The sequence below is a fragment of the Triturus cristatus genome, chromosome 10, assembly GCF_964204655.1.
Source record: "Triturus cristatus chromosome 10, aTriCri1.1, whole genome shotgun sequence".
Classification (NCBI taxonomy): domain Eukaryota; kingdom Metazoa; phylum Chordata; class Amphibia; order Caudata; family Salamandridae; genus Triturus; species Triturus cristatus.
The window spans coordinates 580969195-580989384 of record NC_140593.1 but is presented as its reverse complement, the minus strand read 5'-3'; the positions used below and the strand labels follow the sequence as shown (position 1 = coordinate 580989384).

Genomic DNA, 20190 nt, shown 5'->3' with positions numbered 1-20190 from the left:
TTAAATAATTGTGAATTACATTGGTGATCATATTGACATTAACCTTTTAAACCTTTTAAACTGACCATGTAAGGTTATTTCAAACTTACTGTACAGAAGACATCGACATATGCAAATGTTGACACATTGCACAAACCCAGCCCAGCCCAATAGTATTCTTCATATAAAGAGTAGCAAAACCAAAAATGGCTCACACACAGAAACAGCCACTATGTGAAATGAGGACAACCATGGAATTAAAAACATGGGGGTAGCATAAATGACATCATGTACGGTTTCACCGCAATACCATTACAGAAAGCAAAATTTAATGGCCATCTACATCACAGATGGGCCATTCCAAATTATGTTAGACAAATGTTATTGAAACTCAGATATGCAGCTTCTTAAAACCAGTGTTAACAGGAACAGACCGCCAGCTGCTTGAACTAGCAAAAGCAAAAATCATATTAATTGCAAACGTTTTCAGATTAATTACCCACTGGGCTGCAGAGTAGTCAACAAGCGTTGCAAGAGTTGCTTTTAAAGAAACCAGGAAATATTTTCTTATCTGTTTGACTCTAGCTTACCCTGTAATTACTAACAATATATACTCAAACCGCATAATATGAGTTTAATTAGTAAGGCCACTGCTGGTAGTCTCAATCAACATGGAGTTATGAAGGGCAGTAACTGACTCTGTCTACACCTTACTATATACTTGATCAAGAGGTTTAACTATCATTTATGGAGGTGGTGCAGGGGGGTCTTGTCCTGGGAGTGTGAGGGGCCAACTTTACTCCAATTAAGACACCAATTAAATACTTAACTGGCAGGTGTAGGAGATATACCCTTCATTATGGCCCTTGGCATAACTTGAATAATAATCCCAATTGTATCTGTTGGTTCAAGCAACATAAATATCCACACATGCAATTACCTCTAAATGGTTGTATGACTGGTAACACATATTGGCTAGATATATGACAGAAAAAAGTGTCACCGTTCTCAGGCTCTGCATGACATGTTATTCAGAAGTGGCAAATTGAAGACAGCATTGTCAACCCATGTGAATCACACCATATTAGAATTATGATAATAAAAATGCATGCCACTTCAAAATATTTATATTGTTTCTTCTTTGGAAATTTTCCATCCTTTCCATTCTATCCTGCTGCAGCTTCTCCTCTGATTGTAATCTTACTAGTTCAGAACAGTTTCAGAACAGTACCTTTTCTTGGAGCTCTTTAACCTCCTCTTCTAACATTGTTGTCCTACAGCTGAGGTTGTCTATCTTTTTCTCAAGGGATTCACAAGCATGTCTGATCTCCCTCTGGTTCTCCTCAGAAGTCTCAAATCTATTTTTAATCTCGGCAGTCGGAGCCATTAGGAGAGTTCCAATAGCTGGGTCTTCCCTCTCTGCCTGCTTTGGCCTCTGCTCAGGACCCTTGCCACTGGACTTGAAATTCGTTTGTTCTATTTGTTCTGTTGAAACCTGCCTCTCCTCTACCACAGGCTGCTTTTCAGCGCCTCTCTCTTCTGGAAAAAGTGATGCCAGAGCTTAGTACCTGTTTGGTGATACATCCTTGCTCCAATCCCCATAGCGATACACGAGTCTACAGAAACTACAACCTGCTCTGTACTTCCCTTCTCCTGGGTAGTTTTTTGCCTGTCCATTTTATTGCCAGCCAAAATTGTTGTTTTAGATAGAATTCTAAAATAGGTTTTGAGAGAAGGAGAAACTTTCACCCTTAAATCTGGCGTACACTTCCTTATCTTTGAGTTAGCTTTAACCTTTACATCTGAGGACTCTTTAACTGTAGCTTGTAAGTATCCAGATTGTGTAATAGCAGATGTTATCACATTATCAACAAAAGCCTTTTCTTACTTCTATTTTTCCTTCAGATTTCTAAGTGGATAGCGTGAGAACACCTCCCTCTGGATAGCTCCACTCACCCCCTTTCTCCTTCCTTCGAGCGCCTTCACTCTGGTGCAGTCTGCTTCCTCCAGATCTTCCTTTGCCTCTTGCTCGAGGGGAGGGAGCAGACCTGATTTTCCTGCTGACCCACTCCTATCTCCCTCTGGCTGTTTCTCTGCCTCGCTGCCTCTCCCAATCACGTAATCCACACCTTTTTGAAGGTACTGGAGGGAAAGGAAGGTGAGGATATAAAGTCCTTTGTGGTGAAGTTGATTAAGAGGGAACTACAGATTGAAGAGGACGACATAGCTAAAGATCTGCAACGGGTACACAGAGATCCCTTTCGGTTAAATACTAATAGGACAAAGCCCAGAAAGATTATGCTCAATTTCTTAACCTTTTCTTTAAAGGAGAGGATATTGTCAAAAGCCTTGAGCTAAAAAAGGATAGAGGTCGAGGGTGTTAAATACGAGTTTAGATCTGATGACTCGAATGCTACCTCAAATAGGCAATGGGAACTAGGGCAAAGGATGGATGTACTCAAAAGTTTGGGGTCAGCAGTTCAGGTAACCGGCTCACTTAAAGGTTATGTCCAACAATAAAATGCTTATCTTCCACTCCACCGAGAAGGTCGATGACTTTATTAAAGACCTGCAAGCAGGGAATCTGAAATCTTAATAGATCCTGAGTATATGGGAAAATACTGCACATAAAAGAGAGAGTTTTGTTTTTTGTTGCAATTGTGAGAAGTGAATTCACTCTTTGGGCCTTAAAATTATAATTGCAATTATAATTGTTTCTGAAAATGTAATTTAAAAAAATTATCACCATGCTCAGATATGAAATGTAGAGTATGCTCTGAGGGGGAACCTGTATGACTTTAAGCCATGTAGAGTTAGGGGTGGGTTTTCCACGGGGGGGGGGAGTACAGGGTGGGGAGCAGTGGGAGAAAAGAAAAAAAGTTCCTCTGAAGCCTCTTGGATGTGTAAGGGATATTTATCCCATTAAGTTAGTATTAGGGATGGGTGAAAAGAAGGAGAGTTTCATAAAAATTCTCTCATGGAATCTAAATGGTCTTAGGGTACGAGGGAGACGGGAAAGAGTACAACAGTACTTAAAGGACTGCCCAGCTCAAATTATAATAATACAGGAAACGCACCTAACTGAGAAGGAAGGTATGGAACTACTTAAGTCCAATAAATGGATTGCACAAGTGACATGTACAGCTCAAACAGCTGTAACTAACGGGGTAGCAATATTAATTAAACAAGGTGCGCAAGTGAGGTTAGAGTCTTATGTTTCAGATAAAGCCGAAAGATGATTAGTAGCCAAGGTTAGAATATGACCCCGCTGTTTCACTCTTGCAGGCTACTACAGACCAAATCAGGATGATGTTAATCCCCTGGGAGAATTAATGGCTGAGCTATTAAACTCCTCTGACCCAACCATCTTAGCTGGAGATTTCAATGCAGTTCTAAACCATTCCTTAGACAGATCATCGCATAGCAGGGCATTGGAAAACCCGAAAATGTCAGGGTTGATAAAACAGATGATGGAGCAATTTGGGGTTATGCGACTTATGGCGCCAAAGAGCAGGTACACAAAAAGGCTTCACCTTTTATAACAAAAAATATAGACACCAGTCGAGGATAGACTATTTTCTCTTTGATGGCAATATAAAAGATGAGGTTCACCGAATTGACCATGTGGGAGTTCACTTGTCTGACCATTCGGCAGTGACTCTCCAATTGAAGATTGGTGAGGAGACTGCTCAGTCTAGGTGGACCTTAGATCATACAGTTTTCCAGGATGAGGGAGTCATAGAAATGCTGAGCAAAGAGACTGATGAGTTTTTACAACTGGGGCTCGGCTACTTCCAATTTAACCATAGTTCTAGAAGATAGGGCGAGGAGAAGGTGGAAGGCCAGCCAATTAGTTCATTATGAGTACAGTGAAGGATGTAACAAGTTGCTGGCCTGGAAGGCGAAAAAAGAACAAGTGAAGAACCGAATAGACCAGGTCATATGTGAACAAACTGGGGCCCTTATTGAAGACAGGAGAGCAAATTTTTCATAGCCACTTCAGTAAAGTGTACCGGGAAGACCTAGAGCCAACGGAAGACAAAATAAAAGAATGGTTAGGACAAGACTGTGTAACCCCCTTTTCACCAGACAAAGTTAGGCTCTTGAACGAGGAAAGGGATATTGGTGAAATAGAGATGGTAATCAGACAGCTCAAGAAGGGGAAGGCTCCTGGGCCCGATGGTTTACCTCAAGAAGTTTACAAGGCCCTGGGTGATTTGTTAACTCCCATATTAGTGAGGTTATTCAATGACCTGTTTATTGGAGGGTCCGGTACGCCAGCTTCCTGGAAGGAAGCCACTATTTCTTTAATTCTGAATCCAGGGAAATGCCCTAAAAACTGTGACTCCTATCGGCCAATCTCGTTATTAAATAGCGACTATAAAATCTACGCTAAGATCTTGGCCGATATGTTGAATGGGTTAATGGCTTGAATGGTACATTGAGGATCAGAAGGGGTTTATACGGGGTAGAGCACTAAAAGATCTAACTTATACTCTGGTTGGCTCAATAGATCTAGCCACGACGTACAAGCTCCCTCTGGTCGTAGTGGCTTTAGATGTCACAAAGGCTTTTGATCGGGTCAATTGGGCCAATTTAAAAGCTGTGGCAAAGTTTTTGAATCTGGGGTCGAATTTTTGTAATGCTCTGGCGGACATCTATGAAGCTCCAGAAGCTAAAGTTTTAGTCAATGGCTCTTTAACTGATCCTGCATGTATCACCAGAGGCACGAGGCAGGGTTGCCCTCTGTCATCGCTCCTTTTTAATCTCTATATAGAGCCTTTAGCCAGGAAAATTAGAGAAGATCTTGTTATTCCACCTTTTAAGTTCAATGATTGGAATATAAAACTGGGTCTATATGCGGATGACATTCTCATCTACACCACAAATTTGCAAGATACCCTATTTCGGATTATGACTCTGATGACCGATTTTGGAATGATCTCGGGTTATGAGATCAACAGGGGTAAGAAGGAGATCATGACCTGGAATTTAGATGCAGGAGGGTTGGTTAGGAAAGATGAAATGAGATATTTGGGAGTCACGATATCACAGGACATTTATAAAATCACTGAGTTAAATTTTGAGAAGGTTAAGAAGGAGGTCTGCAGTCTCCTGAAGTTGTGGTCCCACCTTCAGTTATCTCTTTTGGGACGGGTTCATTTAATTAAAATGATAATCCTCCCGAAGTTTACTTTTCTCTTCGACACAATACCCCTGCCTTTCGAGAAGGAACGACTAAAGAAGATGCAAAGCCAAATTAGCACTTTTATTTGGTCAAACAAAGGTCCCAGAATAGCATGGAAAAAACTGAGAAGGAGGGTAGAGAAGGGAGGCCTGGCATTGCCGGACCTGATTTCTAATTTTGGGCCTTTCTTTTAAAGAATCCAAGAAGTTTGTTTGGTAGCCCAAGTACAACCAAGATGGGAGGCATGTGGGCCATGATGTCAAATTTAGAGCCAGGAGGCAAACAAGGTTTTTTGTTTAAATACGCAGACCCGAAGTTTTAAAAAAAAAGTAAGGTTACAAATCTTAAAAGGTTTGGCTGCGATATGGTATACAGTCAGGAAAGTTGTGAAAATACCTTACCATAGTCTGCTGGCTCCTATCTGGGACTCATCGGGCTCTCCGGGATGGACGAAAGATGTTCTTGCAAGACCACTTTTAAGGGCAGGCTTAACACGTTGGGAGCATATAATCTTAGACGGTGAACTGATCACATGGGAAGTGTGTAATCGGCAAACAGATCATCAACTATCCAGATTTAAATACAGCAAATGCGAAGCTGGTATCAGGCCTCGGTACAAAAATTGGGAAACAGAATGATCTGGAAACCCGATTGATGTTAGAGACTGTGTCTAAAAAGGAGCTGGCTGCTATTTACTGGTTGATGATCGATTTGGAGGATTGAGATTTCACTTTGCCAACAGAACTGTGGGGAAGATACTTGCCAGAGGCATCGTTGGAACATAAATGGCAAGTATCTATGAACATGTTATTTAAAATAGTTAAGCCTGCATACCTTAGAAGGAATCATCTTTTTTCCATCCACAGCGCTTATTGCCCCCCCCCACAAGAGATTGTCAAAGTTTGGGAGAGGAGGTGAAGTCGCCTGCCCGAAGTAGTATGAAAGAGGACGATGCTCACATGTTTGTGGCGTGTCCAGAAATTCAGGTCTTTTGGAGAGACGTGAGTAGGGCGATGTCTGAATGTATGGAGCTTTACATCGAGGTAAGCATTATGCTTGGCATTTTGGGGCATGTGGAATCATTGGTTAATACTATAAAAAATCAGGCAAGGCTGATCTTCTATTGTATACTACTGGCACGCAAGGAGATTTGTAAACAATGGGTGGCTGCAGCTCCTCCTAGTTTTGATAATTGGATGCGTTCTGTTAAACATATAGACTCCCTAGACATGTTGGGTTTCAGAAACCATGACTTTTGGCTCGTGATGTTTGAATAGTGCGAAAAATAAGTGCTAGAAATTAAAAACAGGGGTCCGATGATTAAGCCTTCCACGCCTCTACTGGTATTTTCTGTCTTCCCGCTTGGTTGGGAGCAGATGGAAGCGACCGAAGGTAGACCACGAAAGATGGAGATTCAATCCGAGGGCGGAACAGTCTGTGATCTCCAAATCTTTCTCCCTTGATGTCTCAGCACATGGAGCTAGAATAACTCCTTTTAAAAGTGCAAGAGAAAGAGAGCACACTATCTCTAAACAGTCAAATGGGGACAAAAAATAAATAAAATGCATGCCACTGACAGAAAATAGTATTGTTTTTATTTAATATACGTACAGCAATTAACCTGCATAAGCGGATTATAAATGTATGCTTTGGTTTTCATGAGGCCAACTTCTGAATGGTAAATTTAGTTCGATGTGTGTCAGAAAGCAAATGTTACCATTATACAACTGTACACATGTGGAAGCACACAAAATGCTAAAGCAATTTTTGCATCAAAATAATATCTTGACATCACCAAAGGATATACCTCAGAGTTTCCTTAGCTTTGATTAATCCTCTTCAAGTTATATATGATGGTCTGCTTCTAAAAAAGCTAAATTGATTTCTTTGTTCAATTCAAATATCAGTACACTTGTAAGAGACAGTTTATTGTTTTGCTTAGGACTTGCCAGGCGAGGTCACCCTGACAGCTTTCTGAGCAATCCGATTTATTAGAGCAATCGATCCACAAAGAAAATAAGAGAAGTCTGTTATGATAATGATTATTGCAATTTGTTTTACTTTGGCTTTGAAAATGAATACCTACTGAATTAGGCAATGAATGTTGGGCACCAGAAGAATGTTTTGCTCTCTCCAATTACTTTCACAGCCATAAGTCTTTATTTGTTGACTTGAGGCAGCAAGGTAAAGCATTTTCAATTGTGCTGCTATAATTACATCATGGCTGTTTCAGCGACTGAATAAATCTTATGCCTTTAGGATGGAATTATTAGGATAAGGGATGAGAAACACGAGGAGATCAGTTTATTGAGTCGTGACCATGTCCGTTCCATGACAGAAACAGAAAACAAGTTTTTAAATTGAAGTTTGTAACTCATTGATGCAACCAACCTCATGAGTATACATACTATTATGTCACAAAATAGGATTTAATTTGCAGGAATTGTCCCCAAATTATCACCCTACCCAAAATGTAATTTCATTGATAATAATTGTCTATTAATTATCACCCTACGTCAGTCGTGGCTGCTACCTAAAAGCAGCAGTGGGGCTGCTGGGGGCAAAGAGGGAGTGGGGGTTGGTGGGAAATCAGGTAAAAAAAAAATCCCTTACCTCCTGGCCAGCCACCGCCGCCTCTCCTGTGTCCCGTCCCATCCTCTTCCTGGCTTCTTGTGAGAAACAGAACAGGAAGCACCAGGGCTCCCACGCAGCATTGTGATTGGTCTGAGCTCCTTGACACGGCGCTCAGCCAGAGACTGGAGGGGTGGACATGTTCTCCATGCAGGCTGTAATGCAGCCTACACGGAGAACAGGGAAAGTGCGCATCACTGCTTTGGGTGGCCCGAGAGTGCCGACCAAACAGTCAGTGCACACTTAAGAGGGTTATACCACTCCTCTCCTGCAGCCCTGCCACTCCCTTCACACACACTGCAGCAGCAAGAGGACAAAAGAAAATGATAATAACATTACATTATCATTTTATTTTTTCCTTTCGTTTGCTGCTTCATGGCAGTGGGGCGATGCTCCTACGTCTTAGCGGTGGAGCCGGCACTGCCTTACGTTTCTTAAAACCTAAGCGAGAGCTCACTGAATACATATTAAGGATTGAACTGACTGGTTAAAACTATAAAGGCATATATTTTCATTTAAGTGAAGAGAACTACCTATTTATTCAAAGCCCTGAGTTCTTCTCATAGCGATATAGAAACTATTCTTCAAGATAATGAATGAAAAGGTTAACAGACCTGCAAAAAGGGGATTTTTATCAGACATGGAATTAAAATGGGACTGTGCAACATATGTGCTTGATATTGCAGCCTGTCAAATTATGTCAACGCGTACTGCTTAGAATGGTGGACGGCTCCTAAAGCAGCCGCATTCATTTTCATCATTTCGTTTAACATTCACATTCAAAAGGCTGGACATAGCAGAATTCATTAACTGATAGCCATCACGTTCTTGCTCATTAGTATTACAAAAATAACCAGGTGCCTCTTACATCATTCATTGGTAGTAGGAGGTGAAGTGATTTTCATACTGAATAGTATTTTTTCTACAATTTAATTCATAACCTGTGGTTGGGTCATTTACCCAGAGAAATGGCTGAAGTTCACCTCAGTAGTTTTAGTTACAAAAGAGGTAAAGCTTCAGCTTTGCTTTTCGAGCCAGTAGTAGCTGAATAGATGATATAAGAACTATGTATAATCAAGAGATTGTGTACCTTTAAAACTGAACAAAAAAGTGTTTTACAATTATATTGTGCGTGTGAAATGAGCTGCAAGCATATCATTAAACATAGTTTAAAGTCTTTAGTGAAATGGTATTTACATTTAAAATGCTCAGTAAATGATGTCTTTCATGAAACTATAAGAATTACCATAACAGAGAAATTCATCACTGATATACAATGTGGAAAGAAATGACTCAATTGTAGGAGGTCCCCAACTCACTTCAAAGCATAAACATATATTTAAAGAGAATTAGTCACAAAACCTTTTAGCTAATGTGGCCAGAGTTACAGGGGCACACACAACTATACATGTTGTGAGTGAGGACATTGATGTAAAATCAACAACCAACTTTAGCTAAAGTCAAGTCTTTCAGTATAATGTTTGCCTTAACTGCCTTGGTGATTCTCAATGTCTCAAAGAGGATGGAATTGCACTAAATGTAAGCTACTTGTTTGTAAAACCATTGGTGGTAGTCTAACAAATAAGATGAATATATAGTACCATCCTTTAAACATTGTATTAGTTATGTACACAATCCAATGTGTATTTGTTAGGGATATACCTTCACTTTGACTTTCATTTTGATGTCTCTAGTATGAATGATTTTTATCCATATCACACTAAACTAGGTGAAGTTCAAGCACTGTAAGTGCCTAGGATGACAATTAATTGCCAGGTAAACATATGAAAAGCTGTCAATCTTATTTTGAAAATAACCATTGCTGATTATGCCCAGGTTAGCTTTAATGAGAGCAATGTTCATATACATGAATGCTGTTGAGTATTTCAACACAATGTAAACTGCACTCTTCTGCCTCAAACCATAAAGGGGACTATTCACAAAGGTAACTTACACTTGTCAGTAAGTTGCATCTGTAAGTTTAACCTTACACTTTTGAGTAACTACTTTTAGCTCTTCAAAAGATCTGAGTGTAATGTTAACTAAAGGTGCAGACTTACACAACTCTATCTTCTGAAAAAGGGGATGGGGCCAAAAATTACAAGAGTGAATTACTAATGCAAAAAAGAAATAGTAGTAATCAAGCATCACACTTGGCTATCCACAAATACAGGTTGGCAGAGAAGGGTAGGTCCTGGGTCAATGACCTCATGGTCTACTTTACCCCGCAAGTAGGTGCAGTCCTCTGCCCTACCTAAGGGGCATTATTACCTCTTCTGTAGGGTCGGATCTCAATTGTCCTGCACCACAGCAGGTGCAGTTAAACTGTTTGTTATTTGACACCCTCACTGCACTACCCAGGTTTCCATTCAGTTGCAGGGTAGGTATACATACCTGGTACTGATAAAATACCCACTCAATTGCATTCATCAATACGGCTAAGATCAAAAGAAATCTGCTAAAGAGTCCAACTGATGGTTCCGTCAGGCATTTCTACACCTACCCCATGAGGAGTCCCCTAATGATGAAGAATGACACCCTTCTGGGTGTTTGAGGGCATTCAGATCTGATCACTGGGATCCCCCCCGGATCCCCTTGGCCTACCCACCAGGTCCTTCTGACACCCTGATCCCCTCCCTAGGAGGAATAGCACCCTCCTTTTTTGCTAGATTGTCTATTTAGGAGCTTGGGTGCTGGAACTATTGAATCCCCTCCTTGTCCCTCCTTTGGTTTGTTATCCACAGATACTGCAACAGCCTCACATAGAAAACAATGGAGGTAGGGACACAAAATAAATTCTCATAGTAAATGAGGTTGGATTAAATTAATTTATTTAAAATAGTTACAAATATGAGTAAATATAATGCAATGGTAAAAAATATATATAAATGAAGTATATTTATTATTTATTTATGAAATAGTGTAACAGCCTTTTTTCAAAATTTAAACATTTTAATATAATTTTAATTAATTCTATACAACACTTAAATTGCAAAATACATTGATATTTAACATAAAAATATTTTTACTAACGTTTTCCGAGTTTAATACAGGTTTTTAGTTTTCCATATGCTTTAGATTACAGAGATTTCTGTTACTGGTGTGGAGGTCTCCCTCTTTTTGTGTCAGTATTAAAAAAGAATAGCCAGTTCAAAGAATGACATGAACAGTGTTGTAATAAACAATCATAAATATGCTCAACTATTGGTCTTCACTTTTTTTCCCTAATAAACACATAGGCCCTAATTACAAAGCCGGTCAGAAGATAGTCCGACCGGCATCGTGTCAGAATGCAAACCGACTGAATAGTAGTCGGCGGTTCCATCCAACGAATTTGGATGCAACCGCCCATGAGGTGGACTTAAACATCCAGTTTCATAAGAGCTGCTGCACAACCCACATTAGGAAAATGAATGTTTACCAATATCCATGCACCATGAGCCAGGCACCATGTGGTGCCTGCACGCAGAGTATCAATGTTTTTGGGGAACCACAGGAGCCCTCCAGGCTTCATAGTGGAGGCCACGGAGGGACGGGTGCCCTGGGAGGGGCCCCAAAGTCTGTTTCCAACAGCTTTTCAATGGAGGTCAGACCGCCATTGAAAGGCTGACTGAAACGTGCATCATAAAACCTACGGCAGTGCCTGAGCAGGCAACGCCCCATTGTTGGGGATTACTTTCCACCAGCTGCCCCAACGGGTTCCTTGAGCCTACTGGACAGGCAGCCATCGGTCCCTCTACCCCATGCCTCCGACCACCGCCTCATAATGTGGTGGTCGGACTGCATGTAAAGATATCAGTCAGATTGTAACCAGCAGCACACCCCCATACATTTCAGTAAAGCAGCACAATGTGAAAACTCTTTGGTTAAAGAGGGTCATTTGGAAATAAATAGTGAGTCCTACTGTAACATTTTAGGTGACATAGTATCTTTTTTCCTTACTATGAAATTCATTTGCTAATTTAATATTTCTCTTCACTTAAGCCCCATGCAAAAATATTGGCTTTGCATGTGCGTTGCCACCGTTCCTGCAAACGTTTGCCTAGTCAATTTAAGTGTAGGTTGAGAAGGGCAGATAATATGCAGAAACAGTCCAATAGTTTGTGAATACATGTTTTCACACCATTTGCTAATCCTGCACCCATAGCACTCTACCTCTGTCAATGACCACAGCCTCTACCTCAAGTGTCGGTATGACTGCAGAAAAATCTGAGTATGTGAGGCAGGTTCCTAAAATGATATGTGGCATCATCACGCGTAAAAGTCCACAGATCATGAGTTTGTAAATAACATTCTGGAATTTGACAGCACTTTTATGCGCGCAGTTTACACTTATGAATGGAAAAGGTTGATTGCAGTGAGCCCTAAATTGGAAGAATCTAACCAGACAAGGTTTTACGGTTATATTCAAGGTTGCATAACAAATTAGATTCCACATGTATACATGTCTATATTCATACATTCTGTGAAATAGTGAAAATGAAAATGCAGATGTGTTCATTGTACCTCAGCTGGAAGTAATGTGTAGGAGTAGAATTTCTTCATCTTCATAACCAGGTCATCGTTGGATAATGTAACATACTCCACAAACTTCCTGTTCAGTAGGAACCAGTCAGAGCCTCCATCTACAGTAATGCCTTCTGGAATTTTTCTGTCTCCAAGACGCCACATGTGGGTGTCACATTCCAGGAAAAGTCTGTCCAGGCCCTGTTTTCTAATGAATCTAATAGAAGAGACAAAGCCACATTTTAAATAACGTAAAACTGATTGTTTAAAAGTCTTCACATTATATCATATTTGTCACAACACTGCCACTTGATACCAGGACAAAAACACTATGTACACTATATCTGGTACAATTTCCACTCTTCATGGACCGTATAAGTTTATTTATCAGAAGTAACAGTTTTTTCTGCTTCTATTTCCACTTTCCACTAAATTATGTCCACTGATTTCAAACTGGTCATTTTCCTTGCTCCTATGTACAATAATTCAAGTAAAAACATTAGAGATAAGTGCTATTGGAAATAAAACAATTGTTTGTGTGCTGCTGCTTGCAACTAACTTGGTTGAGTCTGGCAAATTGCATCCTATTTTGAAAAGAACTTGAAAGTACCACCTCAATGTGATTTACTTGTGATGAATAAAGTTTAATGATAATTAAAGTCATGATTTAAAAACTGGAAAAAAGTAGAAAAATCGCAAATTAGCTGGGTTTTTTGCTCCATTGAAACCTATGTTCTTTTCATAGCACCAACATGGTTAACCATTCTATAGGGATTTTTCTTGGTAAACAGTACCGGAAGAATATAAGAAAATATCTGGCACTATTCTAAATGATTACAGTGGTTGTTCCTCCTAAAGGGCGGGGGAACGTTGCCCAGCTTGCTGCAAGCACAGCAGGTAAATGTAAATAAAATGATCATTACCATTTTATTACAGAGCGGGCTGGTGGCACATCATATAAATGATATGATATGCCACCGGCTCATGCAGTTCTAGCGTGAGTGGCGGAGTGTGAGAGTGGGGACAGGGCTGATGGCACCAGCATGATGACTTGCAAAGCTGCCAGTGCGGAGTGCACATGTCGGATTGGCCAGCTGTCTTTCGACTGCCAGACGGACATGCGCACTTCAGACCACACCACTCCCAGCAGTGTTAAACTGCTGGGGGATTGCAGGCACAGGCACCCAGCCTCAAAAGGAGCACTGGGTTAGCCTGCTCAAACCAATCCTGGTGCTTCTCTCGTGCTTCTCTCGTACTGAAAACAGCATGAGAGCAGCTTCAGGACAGAGCAGTACATGGATAGCTGCAGCCTGTTTAAGACACATGTTTTTGTTTCTTCTTCTTAAGTTAGGAGGGAGGGAAGAGTGCCTCTTCCCATTCACTACTATCTACTCCCTGGCCCACTCTGTTCATCTCTTGCCAGTCTCGTCTTTCTGCCCCTCGCCATTCAGTACATTGTTTCAAGTTGGTGTTAACTTTGGAAGTGAGGGTGCTGAGTGGAGGGCAACAGGGACTAGACTTGTGTGCAGTGCATAAGATTATGTGTGAGGCCATTTCTCAGACATTGCTTTTAGGGTTACCAGACCATGACTATAAACGGACTAGAACCAGTGTATAGAGCTACCAGGCCAGCATATATGATATGGAGACCAGTCCCTACATATAGGGAGACCAGGCCATGGATTACATAGAGACCAGGTTTCTTCACATGGGAGATCTGGGCGATGAGTGCATAGCTCTCACCTCCCCTGTCAGGAAGGCACTTTTCGAACAGTATAGACTTTTTACTAACACAACTGAGCATGCTGGTACCTTAAATATTGCATCTGTAAGTATGAGCCTGCAAGCCCCGGCATGCTTAGTTTTGTAATTTAGAACGTGAGGACTTGCTCAGTGTCACCCCAATGACATAGGGTCAGTTGATGGTGAAAAGTAAACAGTGTCCGACTGCGGGTGAGGTGGTGTAAAGTAGGACACTGAAGAGGTTGAGTTCATACAGATAGACATGGATGCTGCTAGGTGGGACCTGGATACTGAATGAACATAGGTGGATACTTGATTTATGGAAGGAATTAATGGCTAGCAAGAGAAGGGCATTTGGGTGAGGGGGACATTTCAGTCTGATGGACAGGCTTGGGATGCTGCAGTTGAGGCACTGTGTGGTGAGAGGCTGTGTTTTTGAAATTCCTATTGTGAGAGGTAGAAGAATAGTATCATGATGTAATTGAAGACTACATATGACTGCAGGATGCTGTGCAACCTCAACTCATCAACAGTGTATATTGCAAGCTTCATTAAGGACAAACACGTGTTCTTGGAAGGGGTACAATACAAAGGGTACTGGTGATGAAAGTACTCACAGCAACTCTGATAAAGAATGAAGCAAAATACCTTAGCTGAAGTACTGTAACTAAATGTCCACCTGGTTTTCCTGGTGCACAAAGAAGACTTCCAGATTAAACGTTTATCAGATCATTCCTTCAGTAGCACAGATGTTGAGGATGCTGTATCCCTTCATAGACAAGTTCCTGAGAGATAGCAATTGGAAAAGCCTATGAAGTGATGGTGGTCTCCTGGAAGTCAATCACCTTTCACTCTTCCTTTCACTATGACCCATTTCTTGGAAGCTGAAGCTTGAAACATGTTGCCTAATGCAGCTTCAATGCTGCTTTCTAGTGATCTTGGTGTGAAAAGCCCAGTTGACAGGCACATTTATTATTGTGCATTCCTCTTCAGTTGGTCCTGTCGATCTACTTCAAGAGCACCTGAAGGTGACTTTGGACCACAACTAGGCATGAGCAGTTTACAGATAGCTTGGTCGTTCAGGTAGGCTATAAGTTTTGCATGGGTGCCAAATCAATATGAAGGATAATGTAAAGTAATGTTAGCTACTCCCAGGACTTTGCTTCTGTACTTTTTCATGTAGCACATGCACATTACTCTTGTACAGTGCATACTTCGAACTGAGTGGCACCACTTGTTTGCATGATTGAGAGATCTGGAGCTGTGGTTGAAGTCACTGCAAGCTTCTCAAATGGTCTGCAGTGGGCCAAAAAAAGGTGTTTAGAATACATGGCCATCCAATCATTATCCTCTCTGCAGAGCGCACAGGACAGTGGTCATGTATTTCAGTTGTAATTGTGATTCCATACAAATGGGTGGGATGGGGCCCCTATCATGGGGGTACACAGTTTTCAAAATTATGACGAGTTGAAAGTAAATGAAAATTCAATGGTTTCTAACTATTTAAAGCTCATTCCTAACTTTTACGTCCTACCACTTTCAAATGTCACCGGCCACTGTTGTAAACAAACTACACGCTTTAGTTTCAAGAAACATATACTAAATTGGTTGTGTAACAGACTGTGTTCCAGAAGGAAAAAATAGTGTGTTCTTCAACTTGAAGCCAAACTCAGTAAGTTTGGCAATTATGAGCATGCTCATTTTATGTATGATGTCAAATATTAGGAATATTGTTCTATTTTCATGTTAAATTTGACACACCAGATAGCTAATCATGTTCTCAAAACACAAGTGCTTCACCTCCAGTTCACATACATACTGCTTTTGACCTCAGAGGCAATAGTTTGATTTAAGAATTTAGGATATGATGTATGAAATTTCCAGTCACAAAAAAGTGTAGGCAAATTGTACACTGACGTGGGAAAGAATTTTGAGATCTCTGACCTACCTAATCAATATTAATAAAGTACATCACAAATTGCAACTCACTATGATTGGATGTTGTCAAAGAGAGCGTCACAACCTGAGGTCAGCAGATCACCATGTATGTGATGGCATTTAAATAAAGTAAACCTTTTTTTAAATTAAAAGTGGTCCCCTAGACCACTGCCTACTACCCAACAAACCTTTTTTTTACATTTAAGGGGAAAGGGTCCCAAGGGGGACCTTTACCTTCTGGATATGTGTTACTACCCCAACTTGTGAGTTTGTAACTTTTCAATATTTAGCGACAGAATTCCAGTTGTAAAACATTGATATATACCATAATGAATTGCTATTTGGAAGGGACTCCCCAAACATGCTACATCCAAATAGCAATTTGTTAAGCCTTTCTAAATCAATTTTGTGATTTGGTAGCATGTTATCAAATTGCATTATAGGTTTAGTAGATTTGTAGTCACAAACCCTCAGAGGCTTTTCAACCATAAAATGGCTTTGCACATCAGGCCATAGGAAACTGTCGGAACCCAGTAGTTGGTGTGGCTTACATTTTGAGTTCTGATAAAAATATTTAAAAAGGCTTCTTCACTATACAAAAATAAAAGCAAACATTATTGCTTTCTCTATACAATGAAATTTACCAGGTAAAGGGTATAAGTGTATTGCTTTAAAGAATTTTTGTGATGTAGAATATTACCTTATTCCTTCCAATGTCTGTGGTGTCTAGTGCACTATGTATATTGGCATTAAAGATCACTTCACCACTGCAATAACCTCCTCACCCAGTTTCCTGTATGCCTCAGCTAGAAGTTTCATTAGTGCTTCCAGATCCTTCCAATGGAATGTATAATAACTTGATACTAACCCCAAAGAACTCATTCCCTGCAGTGCCTACGCACATGTTTTCTTTATGTTGGGCATCCCAGGTGGCCTATGCTGACACTCTCTTTCTGGCATTATGCAACCACCAGTGACTCTGGGGGAACCTGCCCCCTTATGTAAAGTGGGCCTTCAGGGGAGGCCTTGAATTTCTTTTTGATATGGGGTGTAACTATCCTCTTCTTGATAAAGTACTCAAAGCTCAACAAAAATAAACAGCCTGTCTACTCAAATGAAATGTAAGGGAATACCTCAAAAGTAGTCTCAGGGGCTAAAGAGTCACAGTTGAGCCTTATAATTATAAAAAAAACTCATATCATTTAATGTCTAAAAACAATACATCAAAAAGTAATTTTGCATATACTGAAAATAATAATCAGTTGGTTCCAGGGTCCTTGTGTTCAATCCTAGGTAAGCACTGAGGTGCTTTTTGATGGGAGACCAAATAGGTGGGTGCACATTCTTCAGGGTGCAAAGGAGACAAAAGCAAACCAAAGTAGTGGGGGAGGAGGGGATCCCACAGGTAGCACTTTGGGGAAAATGAAATCCCCAAAATAAGGCTCAAAACACCAGAACAAATAAATCATGTTTAATAGAGTGAGTGCACTTGGACCCAAATACCCAAGGGCTTATTTACCACCAAGCAGGGTATAATATAATAGTGATAAGTAGACAGAGGAATTAAAGAAATAGCCACAATAGGGTGCATAGTGATTAGATGAGTCCCCCTTCCTCTATGGGCTGCCTGGATCTGAGAATGAGTGAACAGACCCCTCTGGACACTCTGGTGGAGTAGGGAGGTGGCAGCTGTGGGATTCCCCTAGGTGGTGTTGGTGTGTGAGGCCATGGAGAAGAAGGTGGAGAAGGTAACGGTGAAGCATGTAGTACCTGTTGTGGGGTGGTAGGCGGAGGTAGAGACTGAGGGGGTGTTATCTGCTCTTTGCGTTCATTGTGCTCTGGGTGCAGAGGCATGTGTGCTCAAGTTCTTCCTCGAAAGTGAGCTTACGTTTCATGGTAATGGTAGGAATGGTAGAAACAGGCTTTTACTTTCGACTTTTTGTCAAGATTCTGCCTGTATCTGAGTGAATACATAAGAATTTTTGTTGGGCACCAAGCTCCTTGCCTGTCTTTTGAGAATGAGGGCCTCTGAAATTTCCGAACTGGGTGTTGAAGGGATTTTTGGCCTTGATTTAAACTTCAACTTTGTTTGCTTTGTTTTCTGCCTCAATGATGAAGGTTTGGGGCCCTTTAGACATGAGGGCACTAGAGTGGTACATGGCTGGTGACTCAACTCTGAAGTCTATTCCCAGTTCCCAGTGGTACGAAGGTGGGGGTGGGTCTGCAGCTTACTTTTAGCTGGTTTTGGGACTGAATGCCTGTGTTGTTCCCCACCATATGGTCTCTTGTGATAGTTCATTTTATCCCCATGGACTGGGCAAGTAATCACAAACCTCTTCTTTGTAGGTGGTCCTGCCTGGTTTGATCAGAAGGGTTGTGTTTGTTGCCAGAGGCCTCTGACAACACTTTTTTGAGGCTTGCTGGGCACTCCACAACTAGTGCCTCTGAGGGCCCAGGCAATTCTTCCTCGACATTGAGGAGATCGTGTTCCTTAAACTCGACTCTTTGACACGGACTGACACTGCATCTTCTGATGAGCCCAGCGTCTCCCCATTTCTATCTCTCTCTTTCCCTCTAACTCCCTCTCTTGTTCGCTCTGCTAAATGAGCGTCTTCTTGCACTGAAAGGACAGGCAGAAGTTGCAGGTCAGCTTTTGGTGTTCTGGAGAGAGGCAGAGGTTACAGAACTTGTGCTGAAGGGACCACAGGTATTTTGTGTCACAATGCAGCAGAATTGAAAAGGAGTCCGCTCAATCTACTGACAATTCCAAGGCTGAGTTCATGGTAACTGGAAACAAGCATTGGCATAGCCAATAGGTCTCGCCTCTGGGACCTTATAAGTGTTTTGCCAGAGGTGTTGGGAAGTTTGGTAAGAGATACAATTTAACATAAAGGGATACGAAAAAAGGAAACCAGGAAAGTGTGATGGGGAAGAAGAGGGCAGCAGAAGAGCTGGGGGGAGACAGGGAGAAGCAAAGGGATGAGAGAGAGTGAGACAAAGAAAAAGCAGATGGCGAGAAGAAGCAAGTAGGGGGATAAATATAAAAGGATCGAGAGACTGTTGGGGAGGGAGAGGGGAGGAAAGCCAGGGTTAGAGATCAGATGACAGAGGGAGGCGAGAGAGTGGGAGGAGATTGAAGGGAGGGAAAGAAATAGGAAAGCCATTGTTTCAATGCCGGGGGGTGTATAAAGGTGAACTAACAGGATTTCTTTCCTCTGGATATCTAAGATCTCAGTGTGACTCGTTGCTGGTTCCAAGAGGAGTCCTGCGCGGAACATACATTTTGTAAAGACATGCAGTGAGCGCTGGCAGTGCCTGCAACCAGAGCTCACTGAACAAACACATTCATCGAACGCAGCTGCGGATCCCTTCTCACCACTGAGATAGGGCCAAACCACACACCTTCTGGGATGGAAACCTGGAGACTTTGTGGAATTAACCACCAGACTCCTGAAAGCCAGGCCATGAAAGTGGTGGATCGCTTGCTATACAAATGTGTGAATGGTATCACCACAGTTTTCAACTTGGCAACTGAGAGGAGCTTTGTTGGCAGCTGAAGTTCTAGGTGCTCACTTTATGGTCTGAATCACTGTCTCTAGCGCCAAAAGCCTATCTGGCGTAGAAGCACTATATTATCTAAACACAAGTTATTCGTACTAACCTCACCTGTCCAATCAAAGACACTCTCCCACCTTCTACTAGCCCAGGTATTTTGGGTATTTTGCAGAATGCTAAGTGCGACCTTTCAGTCACTTCAGAGCGCTAGTGCACCATGCAGACACCGGGGAGGGTGTATATTGGTGGAACAGAGGCGTGCTCTTCAGTTGAAGGACCCGCTCTTCTCAGATGGAGGGGAGAAGTTCTCTAAGGCTTGTCTTCCTTCAGTGAAACTGTTGCCCTAAGTTCGCGATCACATGGTTTGGAAGAGGACACCCGAGGACGGGACGCAGGGTCTGGCAGTGAATAGGGCGCTCTTGTTACAAAGGTCAGTCATCTTAGGTCAAGATGCTCCTGAGATCTCAGTCAGCCAGCATCGTCGGAGAAAGTGAACTTTGTTAGGGCGAGTAATTGTAGTTGCATTTATATATCGCTTACTACCGCTGACAAGGCGTCGAAGCGTTTTATCACAAGCAGCACCGGAAACCAGCTCCGGAACCCAATGAAAAAATCACAACATTCCGGGAAACCCTGTTTGTCTCTATATT

At 41.6% G+C, this 20190-nt stretch overlaps 1 protein-coding gene across 1 annotated transcript in view; it reads right to left on the bottom strand.

Moving 5' to 3' along the window:
• XYLT1 (xylosyltransferase 1) overlaps positions 1-20190 on the bottom strand; it is a 563426-nt gene that overhangs the window by 70048 nt on the left and 473188 nt on the right. The window contains exon 6 of the mRNA XM_085632092.1: positions 12305-12521. Coding sequence (XP_085488218.1) covers positions 12305-12521 — 217 coding nt within the window. The remainder of the gene's footprint in view (positions 1-12304; positions 12522-20190) is intronic.